We start from the raw sequence: 12,429 nt of genomic DNA on the forward strand, positions 1-12,429 counted from the left end.
GAGAAGATGGAGACGAGTTAGAGCTTCGCGTGTGCAAATCTGGGTGTTGATATAAAAGTGATCGCTCTATCAGATTGCTGGCGTGAATATCAAGTGGTACCGCTTTTAATGATGTAAAATATTCATTATGTAGGATCTGGTCTGAAGGAGTGTTCCAGGTCAGCCGGGTTGAACCGATGGCTTCCAGTCCAGCAGCTCTGAGGGAACCTTCTGACTTCCTGTTGGAACTAGATGTGATGTTTGGACGCTGATCCTCTTTAATAACATAGAGGAGACGTTTAAGCTGAATAAATTAGCAGTGTGAAATTTGTGTTTACGATTTACGTGTCATATGATGATGATGCCACACCAACGGATGAAGCAGTAGGGAGGATGAATGAATGAATGATGATGATGATGATGACGTCTTCTGGCAGATAGTATTCACCGGTCTCCTAGTGTCCCTCAGGCCTTCGTGAAAGGCAAACAGTAAGTTCAGAGGTACACTACTATAGAGGGAAGCTCTGAACTTTGACCTTTCACCTTCACACAGGTGTTCACCACATACTCCAACGAAGACTACGATCGCCGCAATGAAGACGTCGACCCGATGGCGGCTTCAGCTGAGTACGAGCTGGAGAAAAGAGTGGAGAAACTGGACCTGTTTCCTGTGGAGCTGGAGAAAGGTACACACACACACACACACACACACACACACACACACACACACACACACACACACACACACACGCACACACACACACACACTCTCACACACACACACTCACACACACACACACACACACATACATACGTCTTCCCTGTAATTGAGAGTCACTCAGTCAAGCCTCTTATGTAACCACACACACACTCACGCTGTAACTGGCAGGGCGCTGCTAGTGGACGCACTCTGTCTGCTAGCTTCTACATTATCCTTTAATGGGATTAAAGTTAGCTCGGATTAGCCTAATTAGCCCCTAATAATTCTGGAGTTAATGGATTAGAACCAGCAACCATCCATGACGGCTGCTCCCAGCACAGCATTATATACAATACAATACATGTAGGCACAGAATAAGGATTAGTGTGACCGACGCATCGCCTCCAGATAATGATGGACTCATTCATGGACCAGTGTATAATAAATGCTAACAGGTCAGAGGTCAACGTGATGTGTGTGTGTCTCTCAGACAGTGATGGTCTGGGCATCAGCATCATAGGGATGGGTGCAGGAGCTGACATGGGTCTGGAGAAACTGGGCATCTTTGTTAAGACCGTCACCGAGGGCGGAGCGGCGCAGAGAGACGGCAGGTACCCTTTTCATCCGACCGTTACCCACAATTCATCTCTACTCCTCATACGGGACGGTCTTCTGCCTTCCCTCAGCTGATCACATGACACAAAGTTACAGGTTTAACAGCTGCCTTTGGCGTTTTAACCAGACTCCAATAGCTGACCATAGATCAAATCACTAGCTTTGATCTATGGTCTGAGATATTTTCTATCCTGGTATTTTTTTGCACATATCTCAGGAACCAGATAAGATAGAAAGACGAAACAAAAGGCGTTATATTCAGGGAGACAAGGGGATGAAAATTATATCACAGCCTTGACCTTGAAAAACTAGGTCAAGGTCACCTTTTTACTTTTATACCTTTTTAGGTACACATCTCTGAAACCTCATGACAAATAGAATGCACCAGTTACATGTTGGATATTAAATGACCCTGACCTATGAAAGTAGGTCAGGGTAAAATTTTGAATTCAGGGGTGTCGCAGGATGTTTACTGAGTTTTTGCTTATTGTGAGGGTTCAGACCTGTGTTTGGGGTCAAATATTCATTCTTTTATTTTATTTTTCCAACACTTAGTCAGACTTTTGCTGTGTTTAAGGGATCCTCTCTGCCAAATCCTACTTTAATTCAGCAGGTAGCCTAAAATTATTGTATTTTATTTTTTCAACACTTGAGCTAAAAAAACCAGACTATTTTTCTTTCCACGTCACAGACACAGTGTGTCCTCAGTAACATTAATGTGGTGCAAAACAATTTACCCCTGATTATATGTGAAACGTGAGGGAATGACATCGTTCAGGCCTTAGCTCTCATTTATGTGGTCGTCATGACAACCAGAAACAAGGAGGCGAGACTGACGGTGTGTGGGTGTGGCTGCTGTGATTCGGTGAAACTCAAGTGATCATGTGACTGTGTAGGATCCAGGTGAACGATCTGATCGTGGAGGTGGATGGAACCAGTCTGGTGGGCGTCACTCAGAGCCTCGCGGCCTCCGTCCTCCGTAACACCAGCGGCACAGTCAGGTGTGACACACACACCGTTACTCCTGCACACACACACACACACACACACCTTCATCGCCTTATCTATACCTTCTTGTTTTAATCACAAGTCGTTTTCTGATTTTGAATTGTAAATTCTTTGCAGATTTTGCAGGTTTTTGGTTGGTATGTGCTAAGTTTTTCAGGTTTGTGAGTGGTGCATTTTCAAGGTGTGAATTGTGCATGTGGTGTGTTGTTTTCAGGTTTGCACTTTGTGTGCGTCTTGATTCAGATTTACAAACGTGTTTCTTTTGAGATCATTAAATGTGCTGCTGGCTTTTGCAGGTTTGTGATTGGTCGGGAGAAGCCTGGGGAGCAGAGTGAAGTGGCTCAGCTGATCCAGCAGACCCTGGAGCAGGAGCGATGGCAGAGGGAGATGATGGAGCAGAGGTACAAACAGTACATGGACGACGATGAGGAGGTGAGTGTGTGTGTGTGTGTGTGTGTGTGTGTGTGTGTGTGTGTGTGTGTGTGTGTGTGTGTGTGTGTGTGTGTGTGTGTTTGTGTGTGACAAAATGTCGGTCTGTGTGTCACCACGTGGCTCACAGGTTGAGACTCAGTGGAGCGTCTCCACCTTGTGGTCAGACGGAGTACTGCACTAACCTGGACCTATAGTCTGCATGTTAATGTATATAGAACATGAATTACAACAATTAATATTTAAATTACTGAGTGCTTTGAAACATTGAAACCATAAATTTAATTAACAATTAATAATTAACTAATATGTTGAATTATTCCAGTTATTCACACCGGGGTCCTCGTACCGAACTGAAGTCTCTCACTTAGATTATTTTTTTATTTTTGCCTGGACAAAATGACATCTGTGTTTCTACATCTTAACGCTGACAATGTCTGTAAATCTCAAGGGGTTTTTCTGTATTTCAAGATCCTTTATGTAAATATAGCTATAGTACACACAGCTGCTGCTTGTGTTGTCATTTGGTCATGTGACCACGTCATTCTGTCCCGGGACGTGTGTGAGACTCATACATCATGTCTTTATTGAACGATTTAAAGAGAGGTTTTCTACTTTTAGTGCTTAATTAATTTTTTTGGAGGCCTTTTGAGTGAATACGAGTGATTTTTATGTCAACATGTGAACATCTGATGAGGTTGTGTGGGGTGTTTTTGGGTCGTTTGTGAAACAGACAACGTTTGAACAGTTGTGTTCAGATCACTGTTATTTATAATGGGAGTCATCAAGATCACCGAATGTGATCGGAGCAGAGAATCAGAACTGATTAACTGTCTCTGTCACTCCGGCATAACTAATCAGTAAATTATGCTGTCCAGTGGAATTAAAGTGATGACTGGAAGTCACCATCGTTCTTCGTCACCAGCTTCCACTGAGAGACGACAAGAGTGTGTGTCGTGCTGGTACATCCAGAAAATTAAAAAGACATAAAGAAGAATGAACGTTCAGATGTTTCTTCTAAAAAAAAATTTACCTGACAGCAGACTGTAGTTTAAAATACGAAGAGCAAATATAATAAAAATTGTTAGGTTTGATTCCTTTGGAGCGAGTTATGCTCTCCCCATGTCTGCGTGGGTTCTCTCCGGTTTCTTCAGCTTCCTCCCTCCTCCAGAAACACGCAGTTTAGGTGGATTGATTTGTTCTATATTTTCTTTAGGTGTGTGTGTGTGTGTGTGGTTGTTTGTCTTTCATGTGGCTCTGTGATGGGCTGGCGACACATCCAGGGTGTACCCCGCCTGTAGCCAGCCGGGATAGTCTCTAGCAGCTCCCGTGACCCTCAAAGCAGAAAAGTGGATGAGGACAAGATGATTGTGATCGTCTCATCTTCAAGAACATGATGGATGGATGGAATTTTTAAAAGCTCAAGACAAAGATTAAAGACTAAATATTTTGGTAGCAAGAAGCTCCTTAGCCTTTGAAAATCCCTGAATTAGCCACATTATTGTTTTCAGCCACGGTCTTCAAAGTGTGTGAAAAAGTTTTGTTACAACAACCAAGCAGATATTGAAATCAACAGGATGAGCACAGAAGTGTGTTAATCCTCCCCCCACACATAACATGAGTCCTGTTCTGAAGGTTTTGTCTCCGTCTCTACCTGCAGACAGGTGAGTACGCGACGGACGAGGAGGAGGAGATGAGCCCCGTGTTCCCAAACTGCATCGAGGTGTTTGACCTGGCCGAGAACCAGGACATGTTGTCTCCGGTGGAGCTGGATCCCGAAAAGCTGGCCCACAAATTCAAGGAGGTACCTGTTTCTTTTGATGGTGTGTGTGTCCTGAACACACTCCCGTCCACGTGTTTGTTTTTTTACACCCCGTCCGTCCGTCTGTGCGTCCGCAGCTCCAAATCAAACACGCCGTCACCCAGGCGGAGATCCAGCTGCTGAAGAGGAAGGTGAGACGTCTGAGACGTCCGTCTCCGTTAGCGATAGCAAATCAAACACACTCGTGATCTGACTAACTCCCACCTTCCACCTCCTCCTCCTGCCCCCCCCCCCCCGCTCCAGCTGGCTCATGCGGAGCAGGATAAGTTGCGTTGGCGAATGGAGCGCGCTCAGTTGGAGCAAAATATCAGAGACAGCAAAGAGAGGATGGAGAAACTGGAGGGTTATTGGATGGAGGCTCAGTCCCTGTGTAAGGTAACTGATCCCAGAGAAAACATCCGCCCTTATCAGCTCATACACTCATGATACCAGCTTCCTTTTTCTAAATGTGTGTGTGTGTGTGTGTGTGTGTGTGTGTGTGTGTGTGTGTGTGTGTGTGTGTGTGTGTGTGTGCAGGCAGTGGATGAACACCTAAAAGAAACCCAGGCCCAGTACCAAACGCTAGAGAGGAAATACAGCAAAGCCAAGAGGCTGATCAAGGAGTACCAGCAGAAGTAAGAAGGAGGGACGTACCAGGAGATCAGGAGGAGGAGTGGAAAACAGATTGTTTTAATGTGTGTGTGTGTGTGTCTGTGTGTGTGTGTCTGTGTGTGTGTGTGTGTGTGCGCGCGTGCACACAGGGAGATCGAGCACCTGAAGAACGAGACAATTCAGCGTCAAGCTCAAGAAGAAAGTGAAGCGACGCACAAAGAGGAGACGGAAAACCTGCAGGAGAAGGTCGGGCACACACACACACACACAAACACACACACACACACACACACACACACACACACACACACACACACACACACACACACACACACACACACACACACACACACACACACCTCCCACAGGAAACACCACCTCCACTTCAGAACTACAGGGTTTTTCACACTATAAGACACACATAAAAGCCTTGAAATTTCTCAAAAACCAACAGTGCGTTTTATAATCCAGTGCACTTTATGATCTTGTGCACTTTATGATCCAGTGCACTTTATAATCCGGTGCATTTTATAGTCCAGTATTCTTTATAATCTGGTGCGTTTTGTAATTCAGTGCCCTTTATAATCCAGTGCATGTTATAATCCGGTGCGCTTTATGGTCCAGTGCACTTTATAATCCAGTGCGCTTTACGATCCAGTGCGTTTTATAATCCACTGTGCTTTACAGTATAATCCAGTGCACTTTATGATCCAGTACGCTTTATAATCCAGTGCGCTCTATAATTCAGTGCGCTTTATAGTCCAGTGCACTTTATAATCCAGTGTGCTTTATAATCTGGTGCATTTTATAGTCCAGTATTCTTTATAATCTGGTGCGTTTTATAATCCAGTGCTTTTTATAATCCAGTGCATGTTATAATCCAGTGCGCTTTATGGTCCAGTGCACTTTTATAATCCAGTGCCTTTTATAATCCAGTGCATGTTATAATCTGGTGCGCTTTATGGTCCAGTGCGCTTTACGACCCAGTGCGCTTTATAATCCACTGTGCTTTATAATCCAGCGCGCTTTATGATCCAGTACGCTTTATAATCCAGTGCGCTCTATAATTCAGTGCGCTTTATAGTCCGGTGCGGTTTATAGCCCGGTGCACGTTGTAATCCAGTGCGCTTTATAATCCGGTGTGCGTTTTAGTGCTTAAAATACTGTACTTAACAAATATAAAGCTTAACAATCATAAAGTTTCATATAAGTACACTTCAGAATAAACAAGCGGTGTTATCTTTACAGCTGAAACACGTTTGTGTTTGTTGGTGTATGTATTTGTACTTATTGAGACATTATGATAGTAAATAGGGTTAATAATAGAATCCTCGTAGGACAAGAAGAATGCGGCTCTAATCGGTTGAGGAGTGTGTTCCTTCATACGTTCACTACGTTCACTACGTTCACTACGTTCACTAGGCTGTGAAAGTGAAGCACCAGAGAAGCCAGTGCTAAAAACAAGCGCACCTAAAGCAGCGGCTTGGACTGTGTACAATGAGATACAGATTAAATGCATGTCGTCATCCTGCATTGTGTCTACAGATTACAGACCTGGAGACCAAAGTGGACTCCCTGAAGACCCCCCACCCCTCCTAGACCGCCGCCCCCTCCGACCTTCTGTCTGTGACTGGAAGAGGAGGAGCTCTGCCTTCATCACGACCTGAGCTGTCATTCACTCCGATCAATCATTTACCGCGCAGACGATTAGTCACGTGACAACAGGGATGACGCTCATTAAAAAGAGGGCGAGGAAAGAAGCGACCTCTCATCTGACATCTGCTTTAGCGCGCTGTCAATCCCAGAATGCATCCTCACCTAACTCCCAGAATCCTCGTGTGTGTCTTCCTTGGCAATCCAGAAACCACTTTCGGCTCCCCGGCCTCTTTGTGGATCACCTGCATCGGCGTTTCTACAGCATCTTATCGGGATTTTCAGTTTATTTTAAGAAGCACTTTTCTTCAATCTGCTCGTCACAAAAGTGCTTTACAGCAGCGACAGAGAACCGTTGTGAACTGGAGGTTTGCTGAAACATCCCCTTTTTTTTTTTTTTTTGTCACATTACGAGGCATTTTCGATCCCGATCAAAAAACTACAGAGAGAAACGTCCGCTTCATTTTTATTTTCCCTCCTCAAGACTCGAACTGCGTTTGCTCTGGATAACTTTTTCAAAGGAAATAGCCACCGCCTGCTAATATTCAAGTAATAAAAACTGTTTAACAAAGACGGCAGATACATTTCTGATGAGTGACAAAAACTGTGAAAAAAAAAACCAAACTCTCACCTCAGCCTTTTGTTTTCTCTTTTCTAGCCTCTGCAAGGGATGGAATGAATCAAGCAGGAGTGTGTTGCACACTGTTTGTATATATTCTATACGTATATTTAAGTGTTAACACGGCTTCAGAAATGAGCTGAGCGTCAGGCGGCGTGACGAGTGATGGAATGGTTTTTGTAGTCCAGATCCCGTCTGTTTCATCGCTCTATCAGCGTCAGTGGAAAAACAGGGTGTGAATAGTCGTGTGTGTGTGTGTGTGTGTGTGTGTGTTCAGAGGTTTGGTGTTTATCTGTTGGTGTTTACTAAGTTGTGTGTGTGTGTGTGTGTGTGTGGGTTTACATGCACACCAGCTATGCTGACGGTCGTGTGTTTTATTGTTGAGTAGGTGCAGGATGTGAAGATCTTTATTCTTATCCAGGGTCGGGTGTCGTATACTGGTTACACTGGGACGTGGGAGAGCGATCAGTATTCAGAAATACGTCGCGTGAACAACATGCGTCGCTGAGATGGAGGCAGAGATAATCTCTTTGACTGAGGTCGTAAATCGTTACAACAAAAGTGCCAAAAGTTCCTGAAAAATATTTACATTTTTGAGGCCAATATTTATTTTTCATGGTTTTCATATAAAGGCTTCACTAATACAAGTATTTCTTTTTTATTTTAGTTAATGATGAATGAACGCCAAAATAAATACCAATCTTCATCAGGATATTACAGTGATGAAAAGATCCAGTGTTCCCTTCCTAAGCTGTTCGGAGTCAGCATGTCCTCTTTCTGGTCGAAACAAAAAGTTCAAGCAAATCTTTCAATAACTTCTTTGAGTTCTCGCCGTGTTCAAGAAAGTTAAACCTGAATCAGGGATCCGTTTTAGTCTAACTGATAAAATCTTGACCCGTTTGTCGACCCCCTCCTCAATATAATTGGTTCTTCATGTCTACAAACCCACCAAACCTAAATGTTTCTTGAAAATCCATCAAGTAGTTTTTGCACTAAAAGTAATAATAATACTTGTGATCATGCTGACAGACAAAAGGGAGCCGATCTCTTCCCCTCCTGGATGGGTCCTGTCAGTCCGATGGTAACCGATAGCGACCCTTTAGTTCTCCTACAGCCAATAATAAAAGCTACAGCTGAATCAAATAAAGGCCATAAAGATTTTTTCAAAAATAAATAACAGTAGAAATATAGTAATTTTTATAAGATGCAGCTACTACTGAATAAACAGTATTTAAATTTAGATACCAATGAATTGATAGTTGATTTTTATACGCGACCTCTGTCTGACCTTTGTGGTTTGAACCCTCTTCCTGTTTCTTAGTGTCCAAATTCCAAAACTGCAGTGCCTGAAGTTTCCACTGATGACCTGTACGTTTCCTGTCCTGATCATGTGACTGACGCCTGGTCCAATCACATTGCTGTTTTTCCTCACTCTATTTTATCCCTGATTGGTTTTCAGTGAACATTCTCCTCTAACATTCTTTTTTCTAAATTTTGTTCTCTAACTAAACACTTTAAAACTTTAAACTACCTTCTTTGAAAACAGGGAACAAAAGAGAACTCAGACCACACAAATCAGACAGATTAGGTTTTCAGTGTAAGATACTTCAGTAGAGTAATTTATGTGTTATAAAGTAAATAGCATCAATGTAATAACAAGTATTCAGTAGCGGTTAAAACTGAAAATTAGCTACTCAGTTACTTATAAATGTGATATTTATGTGTTTTATTTCTTTCCATATAAAACTACCAGTATACATGTCAGGCTCTGGTAGCTAGTTGGCTTATTCCTATAGCGATCCACAGATGCTAATACAGCATGCTAACATCCTAATCCTAAAATGTAATTGAATTGAAGAAGGAGTAAAGCCTTCCAGATCTTTTTTTATTCACACTTTGATCAGGATTCAGTATCAGTGTTTTCTTGCTTGATGTATGATTTTTACTCAGATGTTGACGTGAACCTGAGCCACAGCGTCGTGTCGACAGTCTCACGTTAGGGGTCAGAGGTTAGGGTTGGGGTTAGGAGGCCCAGCACCGGTGTTAAGAGAACGTCGTGTTAGCCTTAGAACGCTGGTGTCGTCTAGAAATGTTCCAAAAGCGCCCGATCAATACGTTTGAGGCAAACAAAACCAAACACATCAGCTGTTTTTAAATCTCTTCTGCAGAGGCGTCGTGACAGGAGATCGTCTCTCGGTTTGTCGCAATCTTAAAATTGTTGGAATAAAGAAACCCAGCTGAACATATCTTACATGCTTGACTCTTATCCTGCGGTTGACGACGACTCCCGATATGAGGTTTGTGTTTGCATGTGGTTTAAAAAGCGGTGCTCGTTGGGCTGCGTTCAAACGTGACTTAGAAACAGGTTCCCCACTGGCTGACTGTATTTTGCTGCTCTGATTTTATCACCTGTATTATTCTGAGTTCATATCCTGCGTGTGTCTCCATGGAGATCATCTCATCCAGCTTGCTGGCGAGCTCTGGTTAGATTACATCCATTGAAATGAGAAAACGATGAACCCATCAGGCAATAAGATGTGATTGTGTTTTCCCTTGGCACGGTAGAATGTCCTAGTAGTGAGATCTTCAGCATCACAGTTACACAAAATCGGCAGTAGGTTTTGTGATTCCTGGCGTTTCGGATGTTTTATTTTTTTACCCACACCAGCAGCAAAGTCTCGACGTTTATCCGATGCATCGGAGGAATTCCTTCTCTGAAAGCGTTGACTGTTCTCACAGGAAGCGATGAGCTCCGGGTGTTTTTCACGGTTGCCACCATGAAGTGGACGTGAGGGGGTTTCAGTGAAATGTTGAAAATTGGACGTCTCGCTGGTTAATGTGTGTTTGAGCCCATCCTGACCTCTGACCTGAAGGAGATCGCTGACATCAGATTTCCCGTGTCTCCACTAAACACAGCGTCAGGTCGATGGTGGGGTGTGAGCTCTTTTTTTTTTTTTTCTACACCCCGTACTGCCGTGTCGACATCGCCCTCCCAGACAGAAACCTTCCGACTTTTAAAGGAATGAAAATCAGCCATAATCGTCTCACTGGAGTGTTTTTTTTATTTCCTATGTGTTTGTATTCATCTCTGTCAAACCCACGTGAGCTGTACAGACGCCGCTGGGTTTTGGGTGTAAACCTGTGAACACGTCTGTGAACACGCTGCCTTGCTAGGACTGGTTAGTGTTAGTTAACCTGCTGCTTTTGCCTTTACCAGCCTTCAGATGTGTGCTAGTTGTAGCTGACGATCACAGTGGTTCCCCCTCCTGTCCGCCCATCACAACCAAGTGTGTTACCAGAACAACACACAAACTGCATGTTGGAAGGCTGACGGATTGTAGCGCGACAGCATTTAATCCTAATCACAGATTGTCGACAGATTGATGCCTTTCTCCATCAAACGTTCACTGTTCTTCTCATCAATCCTTTAACTTTACAGTCAGAATTAAAACGATTTAACCTCCATTCTTTATCGGAAGAAGTTTTCCTCTGACTGTAGATCAGAGTTGAACTCTTTTCCACTGCTTTTCGTTCTGGGAGCTGAGCTTTGACCCCGTTGTCCACTGGTGTCCTCTCTGCTGGGGCAGCTGAGGGGGGGTTGGTGCCTTGCACAAGGGTCAAAAGTGATGGTAGATGTTTGTTATCCCTATCATTATATTATTAATATCACTAGTTTAGACAAACCGACAGATTTCATGCGGGTTTGTCCTGATCCTCACTGTGGACCTGAGGAAGAGCCCCCAACCCCCCACCCCCCCATCATACTGGTTTGCATGTCTGATTCGTTCTAACGTTTGGTTTTATAAGATCTTCCAGAACAATTTCATCCCTTTTTGTAACTCACGGATTCATTCTCTCATTCGTTTTCTTACCGACCAGACGATCAGTAATCGTCCCGTCTTCGGCCACTTATCCACACCCGGGTCACGGCTTTACGCTTGACAAGGCTACACCCTTGAAAAGTCGCCAGATTATCACAGGGCCAACTAACCCCTGGTTTGACTTCTTTAAATACAGCCAGTGGAAGCATCTTTAGCTGAATGAGCGCGGAGGCAGCGGTGCCAAACGGTGTGAGCGGGACAATCTGAAATCATCACGCGTCTGAAACAGACCCCCCCCTTCTCTGCCAGGGTGTGTTTAGTTGATGCCACCATGTCTGTCTGAACCAAAACCTGTTTGTCATCAACAAATAAACAAGAAAAATGAGGGAAAAACAGTGTTTCTCTGCCAGTTACTGTTCCTTTGTGTGTGTGTGTGTGTGTGTGTGTGTGTGTGTTCACTAGTGAGGTATCACTATATTTAGAGTGCTGGAGGAGGAAGAGATGCAACGCTCTCTAAAGATCTGCTATCTTTAAGCAAGATGTTTGTTTCTAGATCAGCTCAGGAGTGGACCGATCTCTAAACACTTGTTCAAAAATAATTTATTACAAGTTAACCTGAATTGTAGTGGAGAATATCAGTTTTTGTAGTAAAATGTCGACAGTGAAATATTAATATATATTCTTATACTAATGCATCAATGTGAATTTAGCTCTTGTGATAACGGAGCGCCCTCTAGTGTCCAGCTGATGAATCTGTATGATGTTCATACAGTCTGTATGTCGGGTCCTTTCTCTAATTCTATTACAAACTGTACTAAAAACTACCTTAAACGAATAACCTAGTGTGAAATGGAAACACACTACTGGAGCTCCACAACTAACAACCTGAAGGAGATCGTAAAGTTCCTCTCAAACACAAACTGACATCTGTTTAGTTTAGTAGAATAAAGTAGAATTTTGTGATAGTTGTGAAGTAATAACCAGTAATCACACATCATCAATAAAATCACAGCAAAAATGATGGATATTATTTTTCAATGACCCAAATGACAAATAATTTCTCCTACAGGGGATGAATAAAGTTCATTTCTAATCTATGTGAACCTCAGACAGGATGGGAATTCCAGATCAGATCAATTCAATGATAATTTTAATGTTTGCTGTTCTTTTTTCCTGTATTAAGTCATGAGGA

The 12,429-nt window shown here is 43.2% G+C and overlaps 1 protein-coding gene across 2 annotated transcripts in view; it reads left to right on the forward strand.

Annotated features, from left to right (window-relative positions):
• The window catches only part of LOC137609237 (neurabin-2-like), a 28,602-nt gene extending 16,382 nt beyond the window's left edge, over positions 1-12,220 (forward strand). For both annotated transcript variants that reach the window (XM_068336135.1, XM_068336136.1), the window contains exons 6-15: positions 533-665; positions 1,170-1,290; positions 2,191-2,295; positions 2,599-2,734; positions 4,392-4,535; positions 4,631-4,684; positions 4,797-4,928; positions 5,070-5,167; positions 5,294-5,390; positions 6,690-12,220. In XM_068336135.1, the coding sequence (XP_068192236.1) occupies positions 533-665; positions 1,170-1,290; positions 2,191-2,295; positions 2,599-2,734; positions 4,392-4,535; positions 4,631-4,684; positions 4,797-4,928; positions 5,070-5,167; positions 5,294-5,390; positions 6,690-6,743 (1,074 nt within the window). In that variant the 3' untranslated portion in view covers positions 6,744-12,220. The remainder of the gene's footprint in view (positions 1-532; positions 666-1,169; positions 1,291-2,190; positions 2,296-2,598; positions 2,735-4,391; positions 4,536-4,630; positions 4,685-4,796; positions 4,929-5,069; positions 5,168-5,293; positions 5,391-6,689) is intronic.
• The last annotated feature ends 209 nt before the right edge of the window (positions 12,221-12,429 follow it).

Source organism: Antennarius striatus, chromosome 16, assembly GCF_040054535.1.
Source record: "Antennarius striatus isolate MH-2024 chromosome 16, ASM4005453v1, whole genome shotgun sequence".
In the NCBI taxonomy this organism is placed as follows: Eukaryota; Metazoa; Chordata; class Actinopteri; order Lophiiformes; family Antennariidae; genus Antennarius; species Antennarius striatus.